This window comes from Anopheles gambiae, chromosome 2, assembly GCF_943734735.2.
Source record: "Anopheles gambiae chromosome 2, idAnoGambNW_F1_1, whole genome shotgun sequence".
In the NCBI taxonomy this organism is placed as follows: Eukaryota; Metazoa; Arthropoda; class Insecta; order Diptera; family Culicidae; genus Anopheles; species Anopheles gambiae.
In genome coordinates, this window is record NC_064601.1 from 21,500,119 (window position 1) to 21,520,398 (window position 20,280).

The 20,280-nt window shown below is 49.1% G+C and overlaps 1 protein-coding gene across 9 annotated transcripts in view; it reads right to left on the bottom strand.

The window, feature by feature from the left end:
• The window catches only part of LOC3290623 (protein catecholamines up), an 83,763-nt gene that overhangs the window by 46,068 nt on the left and 17,415 nt on the right, over positions 1 to 20,280 (bottom strand). For all 9 annotated transcript variants that reach the window (XM_061641746.1, XM_061641750.1, XM_061641747.1 and 6 more), the window contains one exon: positions 19,518 to 19,907. In XM_061641746.1, coding sequence (XP_061497730.1) covers positions 19,518 to 19,665 — 148 coding nt within the window. In that variant the 5' untranslated portion in view covers positions 19,666 to 19,907. The remainder of the gene's footprint in view (positions 1 to 19,517; positions 19,908 to 20,280) is intronic.

The window sequence follows — 20,280 nt, forward strand, 5'->3', positions numbered from 1 at the left end:
GTTCTTATTGGCAATGGCGGAAATTGTCTATCGACAGTTCATTAGCCACTTTGCGGACGCACGCACGCACGCACGTCAGTGTGCAAAACGGAAGTGTCTTTGCCGGTGGTGATTTAATTCATCCGTGCCCTGATTGTGGTGCCGTCGATGCATTGTCAGGCTGCAACCACCGATTGACCGAACCACCCGGCTAGAAACAAACGAAAGCCTCCAAGCACGCCAACGTATCACGAGATTTCAACGTGCCCAGATCAGTGCGAGATCGCCTGCCTCATGCGCTCATTTCCATAACGGCCGATAGTGGCGGTGTGCGGTCGGTCGGTGACGGAAATCGTTTGCCGACAAATGCAACCCGCACAACGGCGACGAGTCAACAAACTGCAACAGCGCTTTAATTTGTTATTGTCACTCTCGGCAGCAAGGAGTTTCCAGGGTGGAGGGGCGTTTCCAAAATTTGCATACCGTTTTGCACTAACTTGCGCACTAGGGTGATCCGTTACTACACTAAACCCTTTGCGCAACGGTGTGTGCATCAGGTTGTTGGCTCGTGTTTTGCGCCAATTGAGTTCAACAACTCACGAGCTAGAATGTACTTAGCATACGTGCTTAGTAATAATGAATTTTAAAATGATCATTAAAAATAGCATCAATTTGCTTACAAATCTGTTATGACAGTTCATGAGAAAGTGCTTAAAACCAGAACGTGCTATTTGTGGTAATTTTGCTGTAATTTTGGTCGTCATATTTCTGTTTACTTCGGGCAGCGCCGTCCCGACGGACAGCCTTGCAGCAAAAACAGCTGTTACACAGAAAACACCTGCACGCCTACTAGTCCAGTGACCTCATTCTGGGTGGGTGCGTGGGTTGTACTTTTACTCCATTAGTTAATTACTTTAGCCACCCTTGACAGTGAGGCCCTCCGTGAAGGCCTTTGAACCCGATTGCGCAAGTTAACCGCTTAACTTCTTATGCGTAGTGGTACTTCGTGCACGTAGAAAGAGGCTCGTCTGTGGTTTCGGTTTGTTTTGAAGGCAAGGTTTCACTAGTCCCAAGAACATTTATAAGCAGGAGGTTAATCCAATTAGCATAGGAAGTTATGCGACGGTATGACATAATATTCACAGTCGGAATATGCTGAGCAGCATTACCACATCAACTCACTGTTAGCTGCCTTAACACGAAACCATGCAGCGTTACAAGCATTGTCCATGTAATGTCCCATATTTATACTGCGCACTGTGTGACAAGAATTTTCCAATAAAGGCATCACTGACCTAACCGAACACTGACCCGGGGTTTGCTCCTTCTGTCTCCTCTGGTTGCGTTAAGCGTTAAGTTTGTGATAACTGAAACCGCTGTTTGAAAAAAAAAAACACACACACACACACCACAGTCGATTCACATTGCCAGCCTCCCCACCCATTACTTTAGCACCATGTTGCACCGATCATGGCAATCGTGTCGCAAGTCAACGACTTCTGTAACCTGCCCTGCACGTACTTAAACGGAAACTGCACACACCGCGTAAACTGACCGTAATCGTCGGTACCGTTTATGCAGGCACCGAATCCGAGCGGCTGGGCCCGACCGGGAGGGCTTTAATTAGAAGTGCCCAACACCAAACACTGACCGTTCGCTGAGCGATCTCAAGACAAGAAGCCTGTAAGCTCCTCGCACGTTAGAGGTTGTGTGAAAGAGGGACGTTTTTTTTGCGAATTTAATAGCTTACGTATATGCAGTGTAAGGCGAGGCGATGACCAGTTAACAGCTGTCGTACCTTTGCCGTACCACCTGGCAGCAGCAAGGTGATACTTCAACGGTGCTACTACTGCTCAGCGCTACAAAGCTGCCCAGGCGAGCTTCTACAAATTCTACACTACAAATCGTACAATAAAATGTTCATCTTCCTTTTCAATCGGTTACTTAATTGATTGAAATCAGCGCCCAAAAAGCATCGCACACACATCGCCGCTGGGAGCCTTGACATCTTTTCGCACAGGCCGCGTTTGTGCCCCACTGGATGAACCACGGGCAAAAGAGACAAACATCATCATCATCATTTGGGCCTTCGATCGAAACATCCCAAATTAGGCAAAGCCGAAAGGTCAGCGGAAATGCGCACCGCTCACAGCACAAAACGGACGGGTGTCCGATCAGTGGCAGGGTTTCCCAATCGCTCAATTATATGAGCCCGTGAGATGGATTGATGAGCTCTTTTTTCTCTTCGCTAGGACAGTTTGAAACGTCACGGTTGAGTTTTGGGGTTTTTTTTAAATAAAACTGTTGACAAATTATCATTCTGAAGCGTCGCATTTAAATGGAAACAAAAAATAGACAAAGTTTTGGTGTGCAGAGCGAAGCCTGTACTGCTTACAATCTTCACTAATCTACATGCTTCAAACGTATGGTCAGAAATAATATTCAAAGCCGTAAACAACAGCTATTCAACTACAACTCTAGCACGCTAGTATACAACAGAAACCTCCCGCGTCATTTGCGCAACCCGCGGGGTAGATAATAATGTCACCGGCAGGTATTAAATACCACGCAACTTAAACAGCACATCACGTTACAAGTGCCACCACTTCTGCGTATGATCCTATCGGATCAGTCTAAAAGAAAACAGAACCGCTTCAACCCTCCCCCAGTGTGCGAAGTTTGCATTGCAAATTCTTTGCGGACGCTGGTGATAGCGCATCGGGCACACGTGAGATGACAAATGATCATAACCACCTTCGGTGTCTTATTGATTGCGCATAGCGCAGCATGTGCCGCACCGCGGCCCTACCGAAATGGACTTCTGACGATGACAGATAAGGCACCACGCAGCGAACGTGATTCCGATCTCGCGGGCATGATACCCGCGCTCTGATTTGACATTTGCAATCCCTGAGGGTTTGCCTGGTGACAGCGACAGCGCCCGACAGGCGACAGTTTTGCTAATTGCGTTCACGCGAAACGGTTACCTCTATGGCAGCCCATTCGCGAATGATATGCTTTGTCTCGGGAATAAAAATTCTAAACGAAAGTAACGCAATCCCAAGCGCACCCAGTTACACCGGAACGGAAGGAAAGTGAAAGTGTCTACATTCTTTTCTTCAAAGACCCTGTTTGCTTTTTCTCGCAAACATTGCTTAAATGTCACCCGCGCTCAGAATGCGCTCTCTTCTCCCTGCAGCTTGCAACCACAGCAGCCCGTTGTGCCCACTTGTCAGTCAAGTCACGTTGACTGATGCTGCCTTCACTTATTTGTTGAGCATTTTTACCTCACTCCTGCTGCTACAACCGTTTCCCACCCCAACGGCGCACAACATCACGTGATGTGTTCTGTCGCTACCTCAGAATAATTATGCATCGTACAGTTTCGGGCAAAGAGTTTGTTCGTCTCCTTTTTTGCTTCGAAAACGGCACGTCTGTGGCACAAAAAAAACACGCTTTACACCGTTTCAACGTAAACGCAGTTCCCTTGCACAGTCGCAGTGCCGCCGCAAGATTGAGTTCATCGAACGCATTATTCGGTGCGGAGGTCTGTCATTAACGGAGGTTTCGTGCTGCCGCTGCGATGCCCCGAAGACGCTGACAGACGCTGTGCCTACCCATTTTCGATGGTGCAGGAGGTCGGTGGCAGCGCCCTGTGAAACCCCCGCAGGACATGTGTCCCGGCCAGACCAGGCCGGGTTGGCGGTGCGGAAATGCATCGAAACCGGCTTTTTACCCCAATGGCATGGCATGATGGCGGTGAACCCGAGCACCGCTGCGCACAAGGAACTTCGGGCGCCGAACATACGCGAAGGAAGAAGCACCGTTCTTCCTGCATTTTGAACGATCTGTGCCAGTCCCCGCTTGCCACAACTCTAGCCTCAACAGGCAAGGCTCGAGAGCGCCCCATTATGGCAGTGGGCTAACTATTTCCCCCCTGCCAGTAACGAGTAGGCACGGGCAGGATTCAGGTTCGTTTCTCTTCGTTCGCATGTTCGTTCCCTCCACCGTTCGGCGCTCGGTTCATGGCCGAAAGCGTCCCGCGCTTTTCAAGGATACGCGCACACGATCGCGTGCGGATTCTGAACCGTCATCGCCTTCCCACCGGTGCGATTGTTGATATTGCTGGCGGTGCGATCCGATAGACCCACGCATATTCTATGCTTCCCATAAATCAAGCCGCGATTGCCGGCTCTGCAACGTTGTAGAGTAATTGTGTGGCTTTTGGTCCGATTTCGATTGCCGGGTGAATCAACGTCCAGCGATGGAGCGCTAGTATTTCGAGTGGTTTTGTTTCGTTTTACTAAAGCTCAGTCAGGCACTTGATGTCAGCTGATAAGTTGCTGCCAGCATCGTCTACCATGATCAACGCGGAAGCTTTAAGTGCAACAATCATTTACCTATCAAACCAGCAGAACGGCAACGAACGAGCAGGAACATTGTAATGCCGGTATGACGCGAAAGTTCACAGCGAACACAAGCAATTAATATTCTCTAATTATTGCACATTTGGTTTTGGGGTGCATTGTGCACGTTTGGTGGAGGGTTTTTGTTCCTGCAGTCTCACCGGGTGAGGATTGGCTGTCAAGGACACCCTCCCGTACTTGTCAGGGAGGTTTCCCCGTGCGGGTTATGATATCGGCCGATCGGTGCAATTAAAATCGACCACCTATCGTGTGTCATTCCTCCGGGCGACATCATCGCGACGGAAAAGGATTGTCAAACCGAAACATCGCACACATGGCTCGTTCCGGTAGAATGGGTGTCTCGTGCCATCCATGCGCACACACACACAGAACGGGTTTGGCAGCAGCAGCAGCAGCACGTTACGGGCATAAATTTGGAGGTCGCCCCAGCTGGTTTAATATTCGGGTCACGATTTTTATTAGCACCGCAGCTCCGTTCTGAAAGTGATTGTTTGGTGCCCATTTTGGACCCGCGTAAATAGCTTGGGCTTCCAGTGTCGCGCATCGGGAAGGGTTGGTAGACACGTTATTGACACTCGCCTCGCATGTACCGTAGCGTGAAACCATACATCTTTCATGGTTAACACGATGTTTCACAGTCGATTCGGATGGAGAGCCTCGGTTGATCGAAGAACAAAGACGAATGCATCTACAAAGCGTTTACTGGGATTTTGCTACTATTTTAAAAGTTGTAATAACCTCTTCATAATTGAAAGACTGATCAAATAAATTTGTATCGATTTAAAATTTAATCATTTTTGCACAAAATCGAAAAAAAGTTTCGCGCCCTCCGCTAGCGTTGCAGTCTTTCGTTAAACATTCACGCGATACTGTACGCAAACGTACTGCTACCGTTCCCACCGCCGTACATCATTTAGCTTCATTGTGAAAATAAATAAAGCGAAACGATTCTCCCCGTTTGCCCTTATCCCACACTCCTCGCTCTCATTCATTTTTCTCTTCACTCTCTTCCTTCCCGCTTGTGTTGAATGGAATGCTGGCCAAATCCGAGAGTGAAAACTCATTAACGGAGAGCAATTAAATTGCACCCCATCTCGGGTGGCTCGAACGCGGGTCTCTACCCCCCCTCCCCCCCCCCCGCGGGGAAAATCGCTAGCTAGAGATAATAATAAAAAAGAGTCCGATGAGGGTGGTGGCTACTACACTCGTGGCTGCATTAATGGCTGCGTTCCACGTGCGCGGAAAACATCCGTTTCCGTGACTGTCGCAATTTCTTTCCCACCACACACTCTCCCGCAGGTTGTTTCTAAACCCTCGAAACGTGGTGTTTGGAAAATACGGCGCGCGCATCGAACGTTCTACACCACGTGAATTTTGTATCGTGCACCATTTATCTTATCCCCCGAAGCGGCCACGTTGCCGCCAATCTTCTACTTCCCGATCACGTCCCCTTTGACACATACACAACAACTTTTTTGTGTATGCATAGGCCACATTTGGGAACCCAGAGGCCCTCCGTCGCTGACACTTGCTTTTTTCTCTCATCAAGTGAAAATTGCTTCCATTATTTTGCTTGCAGGAAACGATTTCTGTGTATGTCTGTGTGTGTACGTTTTCCCTCGACCGTTCCACCAGCCATGACGCTGCTGCAAGCGAAACAGTAACGCCTAAACGACCACGAGGCTGTGACTCTAACGCTCGGCACGATGGCATCGTGATTATCCGTTGCCAGTGCAAAGCGATTGTTGTCCCATCGCAAACAAATTACCATTCGCCATCAGCAATGAAATAACAATAAAGAAAACATTATAATTTACATCCCCTAAACGGGGAGACAAGTAAATTTGTACCAAGAGACGCGATCGCTTGCTCGGCGACGTCCGGCGTCGTTTTTCGCCTCTGTTCTTCTCTTCCAAATGATGTTGGTGGGTATGTGGACAACACAATCGGAACAACAGGGCAATCGCTTGAATCGCTTCAACACTCTCCCAATCGTTTGATATCTTCGCGCAAGGTTTCGCGAATACGCAATCATTGCTATATTTGTGTAGTAGCAGGCCCGTTTCGTAGCGCTTATTGTCACCGATCGTCCGGCGGCCAGATTTGGTGCACGAAGGGAAATTCCTTCGCCTTCATGATGTAATCCCATATCCACACCGGAAGAGGAGAGCGACGTATTTGTATGCAAATGTGGGCACACTGCCAGTGCGGTATGATGATGATGAAGTAGTAACGTAGTAATTGAATTTTCGTCTTTTTATGGACAGATTAATCCACTTCAGAAAGCGCATTAAGACACGAATATTTGCTTTCTACTCGTGATCACCTCACTGTGAATAAAGGCAAAGCTTGTGCTCATTCATGAATCATAGAAAAGCAGGGAATTGGTAACACATTTTGGCACACATTCCGGCTGCTGAGTCATATCTTGATAAGCTACTCTAAATTAAATCATTTTATTACCATCACATCAAACGCAATCTCTCGGCGAACATGTGATGCCGTCACGTACAATCCACCAGTGCCCTCGTGCTATAAATAAACAATGCTAAACAGTGCCACACACACATACACATAATGTTATCAGCCTATCAGCCACGAGTATCAGCCTCCTCGTTAAAGGGTTCCGCCGTGTACACCTACCGCGGCAAGTGTACGGAACGTGGTTAGTGAGATATTTATGAGCCCGACAAAGTGCGAAAACTCTACTGTACGACGACTGCCCAGAAGGGGTTCGCTTCGACAGAGGTGAAGGTTACGGTATTGGCAATGATCCAAACAGAACTGACCCGATCTTTACCGTCTATACACGCGTTCGAAAGCACGAGTAGGGTCGCGCGGCGCACGTTAGTCGAGTCGGCGAGTCGCCAGAACTTCGCATCTTATGGGCATCTCGTACACTAGATGCCGAAGGTGGTAGGGTAGAGCAGCATGGTGGCAATAGCGACCCGATCTACACAATAAACCGCCGGCGCTAATGACGGGTGCGTAAGAGGTGGACTCGAAAAAACGTATTTCCTCGTTCTCGCGGGCAAGATCGTGCCCACCTTCCCCGAGTGTCGCTTGCGCCTTCCTCCGGGGTGGTTCTCCGGTTAGGGCACAGATCCTCCGCTACCACCCCCTTCTTTGTGGCGGCTGTGTAAGTGAGCTTATTAATTGCGCAAAAAAGTACCTAGTAGCGCATTGCATAGATGCTGCTGCTGCTGCTGCCTGCCTGCCTGCCTGCCTGTATCTCTGACCCTGACCGGAGACGCAGTGGTTTTTGTTTCGTTTTACTCCGCCACTGCACCAGTTCTTTCTACATCGACACACACACGCGCACGCACGCAGCTTGAGTAGAAGGTAAGTGCAAGAGGCTTGCGAAAGCTAACAAACCCTCACCGACCGACCTCCCCTTTGCTAATTGGAGCTCGATTAGAACCCGTGTCGGTTGGGACGACGACGACAACGACGCTTACCTGTGCTCGATGCCACCGCGGGCTGATGGCTGGTGGTGGGCAGATCATTGATGACACTGTATCCAAAGTAATCCAGCTTGAACGCGTGAACCGCTGCCGATTTTCCGAACACACACACACACACGCACGTCCGCTACCGATCGCTCTTCATTCACTTGTCTTGCGGGGGTCTGTTTCGCTGCTCACTTACGCACGTTTTCCTTTTTGGCAGCCACTCGGCGTAGCGTCGTTTGGGAAAACTTTGGATCCACCAACGTAACACCCACACGTCGTAGCAAGCAAAACCGCTCCTCTATGAAACTGTCAATAAAAGTTCAAACTTTAACATACCGAACGGTCGGGCCTACTGCGGTTCCTCCTCTACACCGTGACGGAAATTTCCCTCGTTTGCCGCCATCGAAGGTGTATTGCAGGAGGAGCCACAGTACACAGTTTTACGATCCCAGCACATGGTAACGGTTGGCCGATAGGGGTTGAATCTCGTTGTCACTTTCACACTCTCCTACAGCAAGAAACCGTGTCCCGGGCAATGGGCAAAGATGCAAGCGACGCTTAGGGACGCGTGCAGACACTACTACCAGCGCGCACATCGCACTGACCACCGCATGCTCTATTAAATTTGGACACATTTTAATTGCTGCTTAAGCTTTCGTAAAGCTTTATACATTTTCATGGCCGGTGCACGCTTTTGCTTCGGGCACGAGTTTGTGTGCGGTTGTGTGTCTACTACTGCTCGCTAAACTCCGAACCGTTCCCGGCAGCCAGTGAGAGTGAAGAAACGAGTTTTTCGTGTTTTCACAGCTGGCCTAACGCATACACCCCCCCCCCCCCCCCCCCCACGCGGTAAGTTAAGGAACAACCACACAAAACGTTAAAAAGTGAAACGTATAAATAGGCATCGTTTTAAGGCTTGAGCAAATGTAAGTGGCGTTGTACTGCCGTTGTTGGATTATTCAAGAAAGCATCACGCAAAATGATGGTTTCGAGTTGCAGATAAAGCCTGATAAAACTTTTAAGACTGTTTTTATATGGCTACAGGACAGCCAGTTGATGTCTTGGTCAAAAATATGTCATTAGGCCTTTTTTGAATATTGAAGTAGTGCCACCTAGTAACATTCTCACAATGGAGCAGACGGGTGGTCTAATGATCTAACGCGCCGGTTCCTTTGAAGACCGTATTAGCTTCGATGCCCAAGTGGAATGTCCCCCGGTATGCCTTTTACAATGCCGGCATGACTGGTTTCAGTTACGCCAAACAAAGGAAGAAATGGAGAACATTCTTAACAGGGTTGTCACTAATTTGAACCACAATCAGATAAGCACAATAAAACATTAAGTATCTACAAAAAAGTAAACCGTGCAATTATGATCTAGCGCTCGTTTTAATTCTCTCGCCCACAAAAAAACAACAACATTCTTTTCAAATACGCATATTTCTACCACCGATAACAACACACAAATGTTTACGCTTTTCAAACAACCAACAAAAAAACCACTGACACTGTGGTGTTAGCCACATGTATGTGCATTCATCAACTACTATTAGCACTTCACGGCCACGGGACGAGATGCTCTTGGAATTCAAATCCAAAGCCCCGTCATCTCCCCTCAATTGTGACACCATTTTTAGTTGAAATTCTAATCGGCAGTTGGGCAAACATCAGCACCGGAGCTTTTAGCACCTTTTTGACTCACACCGCGACGTACCCGCGACGACGCTACACAACGTTCTTTGCTCCCAGGTATTGTGTGTGATCTTACTCCTAGCACAGTAGGAACAGTCTAGCTGTCATTCCATCCACTTCAGGGTTACGGCTTGCCTGTAACACAGCAAATTTCTTCTACATCGAGAGCCGACAAAGCACTGGCTTGATCGAAGGCGCTCGCTGTTTTCTAGCCCAAAACAATATACAACAGTTTGGCTGCAGCGCATTTCGCTCCACGATGACGTTGCAGGATATGAGCGGAACAGGTCGGCCAGGCCGGTTTAAACTGCATTTTGAGCGCGGGAGCGCGCGCCCCCATCAAGCGCAGTGTGCCCTTCAGAGGCTGATTGTGCGTCTTGTGGCTCGGGGGTAAATCGAAATTTCCCAAACATTGTCTGACGTTCGCAGACATGGTAGCGTCATGGTGCTTAATTCGGATGAAACAACACCTTTTTTGTTTTGCTTACACCGAGCTATTCTCCGTCTGTTCGGAGGATTCATTTCGGTAGAAAATTATATTCCGCTCGCCGAATACACAATTTAAGAACACACTGCCATACCAGACGCTTAAAACGGGAACGCAGTTCGTCACGTATCATTACGTTGCGCATCGTAGCGGGGAAGCGGTGAAATTTTGCCACACCACATCTCACTGTACATCACGTGAGATTCGCGCAAAAGCTCCCGTCAGGCCCTGGATGCTGCGCGAATAAACAGAGGCAAAGGTAAACATGGGACGCGCGTTATCACAATGCGACACCTTGTACGTGCGGCTGCTTTGGGGAATGTTTTCACACTGTCACACCTTGGATTGAACTCAGCACACGGTACGAACGACTTCACAATTTGATACATTCACGATACAAATATTCGTTTACACTTCTAGCTTTGTAACTTGTAACTTCCAGCTACTAATCTACACAAGATCCTATCAGGACACAGCACCTTTACCACGTGTTCCCAGGAATGGAAAAATATCAATTTCGAAGATCTAGGCAGATCACGCTTGCCGTGTACTTGCCGTAGTACGCGCCACCCTGAGCACCTTCCGTCGATCGCCCACACCAAAAACCCCCAAACCAACAAACTCCGCAAGCTCGGCGCTACCTACTGGATTGTGCGCTTGGCACTGCTGCAAGTTCACCGAGGCGCGCACCGTTCGCGTTACCGTATCTGTACGGTCTGCGTCAAGTGATAATCCCGAGCCTGTCCGAAACCGAGACGACGATGACGCTCCGGTACAGTGTGTTGTGTGTGCGTGCGCTGCGTCGGCCTCCGTCGGCCCTCCGCGCTCCGGCGTCTCGCGGTTTGCCGGCGGGGTTTTGCTACCTCTCTCCCCGCCCCACCTCCCCCTCCCCAAGCCCTCGGACGTGGCGCCGATGATCTCTACCGGTCGCACGGAACTCCCTTTCCAAGCCCGCTGCACACGCTGCGCAGCACTAGTAGTTCACTCTGGGCTCGCAGCGGAAGCTTTCCGTTTTTACAGGCAGGCACGGTATCAACCTCGAACGGCGGCGCGATCAACAAATCGCTTATGAAAACAGATACGATCACAGAGAGAGAGAGAGCAACTCTCTGTTGAAGTACACACAGGAGGCTGTATATGCTGCTTAGTAGCAGCACCACACGATCGTCGAGCCGCTATGAGAAGCGATCTTGTAGAACAACGACCGCACAGTCGCCAGAACAGACGGGCGCTGCTGATCCAACCACCGTATATGCTGACGAGTAATAACGATCATCCCCTCCACCCTCGCAAACACTCTCTCACACACACGCACACACACACGTGTGCACACTGGCACTACCGCGAGTGTCAACGTAAATGCCATCGCAAACGAACCGGAGATGATGTCGCCGCGCTCGTGTACGAGACAACCATAAAGCCAACCCCAAAACGACAGGTAGATAAATAATAAACAATAACACTTCGTCTAAAATGATACACGATACACACATGGCACCTCCACTCCCCTGATCCGCATCTTCACCCCATCATCCCCCTCCGCCATTCGCAAAACCCGCATAATTAGCAGATAATGAATTCGCCCACTACACAGCAAGGGATGGAAAGTTAGCGAGAAAGGCAACCCGGCATTAGACAGATAGAGATAGAGAAAACGTAGTGGAAGAAGAGAGAGGGAGAGAGCGAGGCAGCTGGATGAGCTCTTCCGAATCGACGTGACTGAGGAAAAATTGACGCTCTCCGGTTCGTGATTGCCCGGTAAGTCACGCTAACGAAAAAAAACCACCCGCACTAGCGATCGGTCACGCTTGCACTAGCGACCGGTTGATGGCGCCACCGTACAAAGCGCCTTGCTTGCCCGCCGGCCAATTAGTGTTGGACACTTTCAAACTGCTTTTGCGTGCAAACGAAGCAAAACAAAGCCTCAACCGAATTCTAACTGAAACTCACAGTTTCGACGCAATTTACGCAATCGCGAAACCGGTTTATTCTTCTCTCGCTTTAATCCAGAACTGAGCATCCCCGCGAAGGACCAAGAACGAGTTAACAATATTCAACAGGAATTGCATATTTTTTGGCAATCGGATACTTTCTTCTCGCAGTGGCTGGAAATAACATAAACTCCCAAGCGCAAGGCTTGTTTTGGCGAGAATGTGTTTGGCGTTGCATCGATTTGGCGTGCTGCAGCCAAAACTGCACCATGCATCCATATCATTTGTGCGCATGCTTATTGCATTCGAAATTCCCTACTCAAGCTATCCCAATGGTCCATAAAAGGGAATGTCTGATTGTACAACACGGCGCGTGTGGTGTGCGAAGTTTTGGAACGGACGAAAAGCTCCACCCTCGCCTGTCCCTATCTGCGTTGCAAAAGCCAACTAGTTCAATTAAATTATGTCAGAAGGCAAGAATCGGTTGTTGAAATTATGGCAGCAGAAAAGGAAAGCAGGTGCACCACCGATTATTGTCTAGCTTGGTGAGGTACATAGTGAGCTAGACACGAAAACTTGTTTCAAGTGAGCGTCACTGAAGGTAACCGGAACGATTACGATTAATCAATGCTAAAGCCCCGCGTGGAGGTGATATGTTTTGGTCCACTTTTTCTGAACATTGCTCAAAAATGTTCCAGAACGCCTTGCAACCCGGTGGCAGCAACCGTTCAAGGTACATCACATAAAATACTCGTTTTCACTCGCAGAACTGCGGCGGCAACGGTGAAGGTTCGCCAAACCATTTTGTTCAACAAATTATCAACGAACCAGGTGACCTAACCGGCATTTAGGACACTTCGTTCTTCATAATTAACAAATAGCGCACCCAATAAACAACGCAATGTAGCGCTAATGGGTTCCTGTACCACTTTTGCACTGTGCAAGGCAAGTCCCAATCCCAGTCCTTCACCTTATTTACGCCGCAGTTCTGGTGAGCGTTCCTGATCTTGATTCGATCCTGCGCAACGCATCAACACAGAGCCGAAGGTTACTCGGTTGCGTCCGGGAGTAGAAGCCGCGAAGCAATTTAATGAAGCTATAAAATGCATTCCCGAGAACGTTCGACCGATCCCTTGACGACCGTTGTATGGCCTCCAGGCTCCGGGGAGGAACAGCACAGCATACGAGCCGAGTTGGACGATCCTGCCGGGGCAGATGGGTACCGCGGGCGAACATTATACGAAGGCCACCGAGACAACCTTTAACGATCCTGGCTCTTATGCAGCCCTCTGTGGGCTTCAGCGTTCTGAAAGGCTTGTGCGACGCGAGTGCAAGCATACACAGGAACTTCAAGGTGGCTTCCTCGTTACAGAAACAGAAGAAAAAATGCACCCACTCCCACCACACCTCTTGCACCCGCAAACCACTTGCTCCGACGCGTACACTTTCTGCCCCTTTTAAGCGGTTGTATGCGCGATTGCCTCTTGCATTGTGTGTGCAGCGTTTTGATTAATCGTGAACATTTGCATCATGGCACGGCCCTCAAGCCGGAAGAAAGCACTACACGACGGGCGCGATTCATGGGGTTCGGTTTTATCGATTCAAATCGCACTCCGCAGCACCGTCCCTGCTTAATGGCTTGTTAATCGACTGAAGCTCCCACGCTGCCTCACGCCCCGTTCGAGCGTTTTCGTTTTCTTCTCTTTCTCTCTCTCTCGGTCTGCCCCGGGCGTGCTGCCTTCGCTCCACCTCCGTCAAGGTTACGAAAGCTTCCGTTTGATTGATAAGCTCGGGCAACATTCACCACCCCCTGGGCGGGCTAGCTGACCACCACCACCCCCTTTTACGGCTAAGGGCATGCACGCTAATAAAGCCGTACGCTAGGTGGCCAATATGCCGATTTTACTTCCGTCCGATACACAAACACACTTAAACGCTAAAGTTCACACAGTTCACCCCAGTTGCCCTGCGTCGATGGTGCAGTGCCGTACCGTGCAGTGCACGATCATTACACACGCGGTTTCGTTCGAAACTGTTCTACACGCACGCAAAACGCGTGCGTCCTCCGTGCGCTCCGGTTGCAAGAATACTGAGGGCATGCCGGACGCTGTCCGGTCGAGACCGAACGTCTCGACTCGCGATACCGACGAGAGCCACCGTACGCAGATCCTGGCTTGGGTGTGTGTTTGCGGTGCTGCTTTGCTCCCACATCATGCATCACACACGGCCGTGCGCCAGTGCACCCCAGCGTGACCTTTTGCGCTTCTAGAACACAGTCGATCATCGGGTCCAAACTTCCGTCCGCGCAACGGGTTCAACCACTGCGCTTAAGTCCTCCCCAACCCGTACCATTCCAGCCACATCAAACCTTCACACCTTCGCCAGTTGTCCCCTAGGATGTGCCGCCGAGCAGCAGGGATGATGCGGCAAGCGTTTGTCGGTGCGCCGTAACGAAGGGCACGGCGCAACGGCAAGCGCAACAGTATACATCCAGTGAGAAGCTGACGTTTGACCTACACGGCCGCCGCCTGACACACCTGCGAGGCGCGGAGCGTGTATTTGTATGGTGTGCTGCGAACTGCCGAACCGGAGACCTGTTGGCGTGGCGTTGTGAACGGCACGACACAACATTCACAGCCCCGCGGAGGTGCACAGGTCTCGTGACACATCGCGCGTTAAACGCTTTGACGCGACAGGACTACGCACTTCGCAAAATGGGGGGGCCAGAGGTTAACCGATCTGCCCCGTTCAACGCAGGTTTGATCTTGAACGACCGGACCGCCATTTTGTGCTGCCCTCCCCGCGGGGGTTCTCTCTGTGAACGTGTGACTGAAGGACATCCAGTTCCGCCCGGGCACTGTCGAAGTGCGTGCCCCGTGTTCTCCAGCGCTGCGGTCAAAGCGTATTGCACGAGGCAGAGATAGTCCGTTGCCCAAACGCATGCTGGTACGGGTAAAACAGGTGTGTGCATTCGGTTACTGTTACGAATCTTTCGCAAGGTTCACCTCGGGATGTGTGGAAGTAAGTCGAATAATAACGAAACTAGTCATTTTTGCCCACTAATCAGCAGCTAGCGCTGAGCAGGCACAATGCATCCAGTGGTAAAGTGAAGCAACCTTAAACATTAATTGCATTTCGTAAGCGCCGTGTCAAATGTCAGGGAGCAGCACAAAAAGGCTCGACCAAAAACCGAACAGCCGAATAGCCGTGTGTCACCGGGGCTGGTGGTTCACGCTGGTCTCGGTGAGCAAAAGTGCAAGGGAAATAAAGAAAGAACAAAAAAAGCCTACTCTTACTACCCTACAAACCTTGTATGGAATTGTACATTGAGATCTCTCGGCAGGACCTGATCCTTCCTTCCTTAACCATTCCGTGCAAACCAAGATTCCTGGCTATGCTTTACTACAGCAAAAAAAAAACTCACACACACACACAAAGAAACTGACCAAATTGGTGTCGGCAAAATACAAAAGAGGCGTGTTGAGGCACTGAAAACTGGTTGTCCAGAAACCAAGTGACCTGACCTGATAACTTGGATTTTTTGTTTTGGTTGCCTTCAGTTCAGACAAACGATGACGCAACCGCTCTACCCCAGGCTAGCTACAATTTCACCAATTGCTGGGCGCGAACCTCGAGGGGGGGGGGACCACAAAACTTGTCTTTCCTGTTGCGCTTAACGAGATTTTTCCAAAAACCGAAAGCCAAACCAAACTGAAAGACCTTGGCTAAATAAATCGACATCCCTTTAAGGATGTCGTCGTTTGGTGTCTGTGTAACAGTGGGGTACTGTGAAAATTCTTCAAATCTTGGCAGGTTTCCATCATCAATTAACCTTCAATATGACCAACATATGTGTGTATGAAACCTCTACTAATATTGATTCCAGCAAAATTGCCCGAGGCGGTCCAGAGCCTATTCAGCAACCAGTTCCTTGCACCTCAACATTGCTAAGGCACGCCCCGGGTCCATCCCATAATTGGATGTTACGCTTCGTTTAATTACTTTTCCAGCTCCGTGTCTGGGACCGGGCCTAATCGGAAGTGCACCCGCGCGACCTGCCGGTCCTCTAATATCTAACTAGGGTGTAAGATACGGACGTCTGACGTCTGAATAACTTCCCTCATTTCCTTGAACCTGTGTAGGGCGCGCACTGATGGCCAAAGTCACCCAAGTTTATCGGGCGCGTCGCTATCACGATCAGTGCGCGTTGGTCAGTTTCACGTACAAGCACACCATATCAACGCTGGACCTGCCTATTTGCACAGTCAGAGAGATGAGATAAAGATGAGAAACCATCGTGCCAGCCAAGACCCTATGTAAACATGACTGTGCTTAGGAGTGGCTGTATGAGTGTGTATATGTGTGGCTGTATACGTTCACAAATGTGTACGTTCGAGCATAGCGTACAGAGGGTGTCGGATATTAAAACCTACACGGGAGACTTTTCATTGCCACGTTTTGTTTGCCAACTGATGAACTTACCAAGGTCGCAGAAGGCACAGCTAGCAAGTTCACTGCGTGTACTGTGCAGCTTCTTTGGGTACCACTTTTGATGCCCTAGGCAAGGTTTTAGGAAAGCTAGACAAAACATTCATTCTTCTGATACAAACATGCGTGGGACGACTCTCTAAGCAAAAACCTGATGCATTTACCATTCTTACTACTTCTTACTCCACGACTACTACGAGGTCATACAAGCGTCTTAATGATTAGAGAACAGTCTAACGTGGTGCACGGAACTAAATCGATCTCTCACTCGGCGTATCGGCTTTCCGAACTTCTGCGGCGGTGTCTGCATTTCGTTCACGGAAGCAAACCACAGAAACTTGGCAGAAAAAATGTCATTCTAACTGCACGAGTTTCCGCCGTACTGGATGGAATCACTTCCGCTTCTCACCAAAACAAAAAACCCACCCATTCCAACGAGCGAGATATTGCACACCTCGACGCGCTCGACACCGTTGCAAACCGGATTGCTTGCTGGATTTGCGCAACCACCGATCCACATAGCGGCGTTCGGCGGAACTAATCCAAAACGCGGCGATCGCAAAGTTGGTCAGAATTGGTGGCTCGCCGCGATCGGAAACCCAAAACCCCACGAAGGCCACGTGCCGTTTGGGTTCCGTAACTGGGGCGCCCGGGTGGTTTTGGCAAACAGCAATTTCGAATGGCAAATGATCGCATCCAACGATCGGTGCATGGCGAGAGTGATGCAAAACATAAACACACGAAATTGCAAAGAATTGTTGAAGATTGGCGAGTGTCGGCCAATTCTAAAGTCGATAGGCTCGATCGATAATCTCAGTTGGCATTGCAATCCAAACTGATGGGGGTTTTATTTTGCTTCTAGCGACAGCTTCAATTGCTTAATCTCTCCCAATGCTATCGCGCCTTCTTCGCCCTCTTTCTTATTGAATCGAACTGATTCATCGCTCTAGGGGGTCGCGCAAACGCATCGATCGAAACGACAAACGAGTTCATCTGGGTCACCGAGTGCTGGCCAGCTAGTCATTAACCTTATTTCGTTCCGCATCGCCGGACACCCGTGCTGCTGCTACTGCTGCTGCGATTTTGCACACAGATCACGTATACACAATGCGCTTGGCTGTGCAATCCCGCCACTCCCGGGACAGGTTTTGCTGCCTGCACCAAACAGCCCAACAGGGACGCATTTATTTTGGCAACATAGGAGGACACGTACCGGTCAAAGGCTACTGCAACCCTTCCCGTGCCCGGGCAGACCAAGAACCGGTTCAGGTTGCGTAAGATAAGTTGGTAGTAAAACAAAGCATGCCACGCAAACTACAGCAGCCTGTTAAAACGATCCTTGAGGTATATCTTGCCGTCGTTTGAAGAGCAGCTTCGCCACAAGTGTTGAGAAATGAAACCGAGAGTTGTACGCCTAGATTGGTAGACACGATAAGTGACAGGTGCTTAACTGTAAAGAGAGGCAAAGCACTTGTACGTGGCAAATGGACTCCAGCATACTTATTGTTGGCAATTTACAATTACTTGATTTATCAATCTCCTTCACTTTATCGATCTATTTCCTAATGTTCTATTCATTCTAACCCTCCTTCGGCATCTTTCCGCGATGCCATCGGAAGATAGTGCCAATGGTGTGATTGTAAAACTGCACACGGAGCTGCATCGAGAACGTCCAGCTAGTCGCACCATCGTGCAATTAGCTCCTCTAGGGCTTAAACAACCTGTAGGAGCGATCTTGCTATTGATCATTATTTTCCACCTCAGCGGTTGCAAACGCGTCCCCTTAAGGTATGTCGATTAGGAAACATAGCATTCTAACTCTAATGGCAGGTAAATTTAGATAGCAATAGAGTTGCTTGTAGTAAGAGTAGAGCAAAAACAAAAGGAAGAAGCCTTATATTGCTCTGTAGCAGTTCCCGTTCTACCTACAATTGGTCATTGGGTCGTAATTGTACATAAAAATCTTAACGAGCGTCAGTTTAAAAAGCGGTTCATTGATGAGTTAGAAAGTGTAATGTCCATTAGGGCCTACTTAAAAGTAAATTAACAGTTACAGGTACCATTACACAAATTGAGCTCATTTCAAACACCTGACATCTTTTTTGTTCTGTCTTCTCATCTGTAAACTCAGTGCAGAGGTGCTATAATGATAGTGAAATTAAATCGATAATAAGTCTTTCATTTTATCTTGCGAAAAAAAGAGACAGTCCCATATAGACCGGGTGAGTGGAGAGGAATGGAAATAGCACTGCTTACAATAATGAATTGGCTACAACTATCAGCCCTCATACGTTTTGTCTTTGTTTATGTTTTTTTGAGAAGTGTTAACATTACACCAGGGGTAAGCATAATTCAGTGCCAGTCACAGCTTAACAATGACAACCCGTAAGTCTTACATAAACCACAATCTTGTCTTGGCTCAAAAAAGAGGCATGACCTGCATGGGCCTCAGCACTTAAGCAAGCATAAAAATCCGACCCCCTTCGAGGTACATCGAGTGACATTGTACGAGCGCAGCGCTAAAACTAGGACAAGTGCATCGTAAAATATTGCGGTCGCTGCCACTAAGCCGTCTCCGCGGTTGCTTTGGAATGATGTGGGTAGGTTGGTAGTTGATTTAAATATATAAATACTTTTTGATAGTAATATTCCTCAACCGTCTTTACCTGGGGAGCTGTTCTCGAGCTCGGAATATGTTATTAGAACCATTTCCAACTGGTCGGCGAAGCTTAAAATAGCTTATTCCAGATGTTATGACATTTATGCAGACATCTCAAGAAAGTTGGATGCAAATGTGTGCTCCATCGGCAACAAAAAAAAAACCCAAAAAGGTACGCATTCCAACCGCTCACATTCTCAGAACAGAACCTTTTAACCTTTCCCCGTGGTGGACACCGCTCGTGAACTGGTTTTCAGTGTTCAGCAGCCCCTCCATACGCCCCTGCAGGAGTGTAGTTTACGATTATAACGTCGCGAACGTGACCGTTTCGCGCGGACATCACTACCATCCCTCCCGTCCGAGCAGCAGCATCAAACGACTGAGAAGCAAATGGGCAACCTACCTGCTTCATGGTGATGGTCGTGACTCTCGTGCCCGTGATGCCCGTGGTGATGATCGTGGTCATCCTGCAGATGGTGCTTCAGATGATGCAGATGGGCGTAGAAATGGTGATGGTGCAGGACGCAGGCGAGATCGGTACAGTTTAACATAATTCCGTATTATGTGCCGAGTGTGTCGCTCGGCTGCTGGGTGGATGATAGCGTCGCCTTGCGAACCTTGTTTTGCTTGGCTTTTTGTTCAACAACTTTCCACACTGTTCACTATTAGCATAGCCGCACACGGTGCGAAGAGAATACCTTCCCAAATGTCACCTCGTGGTTCACGTAATCCGGGCCGGATCTTCCGGAAGATTTTGCCTCACACCTGTACTCGAACCGGCATGAAACGAAACCTGTAAGACAGCGGGAAGAGAGGAAGAGTGTGATTAATGCCGGCTTTTTTGCTTCTGCAACTCCTAGCTGTATCCGAACCAGAAACGCTAACTTCTTCCCAACTCCGCAGACGGTCAAGACAACTTGCCGCCGATCGTTAGAAGCATCACGCACACACACGCGTACACTCCTTTCTTGCACGATGCGAGATTCAAGGATTTCGAGAACTATCCAAAACCCACCAGCCGCTAACGATAATCAACGTCAACGTGGTGCGTTCAGTGCGGACGAACACTTCCTGCAACACACCTGCGCCCTCAATGTTCTAGCCTGTTCGGGCAAGATGAATGTACTGCCAGCAGCTAGACACTGACGACATAGAACCGTACGGAT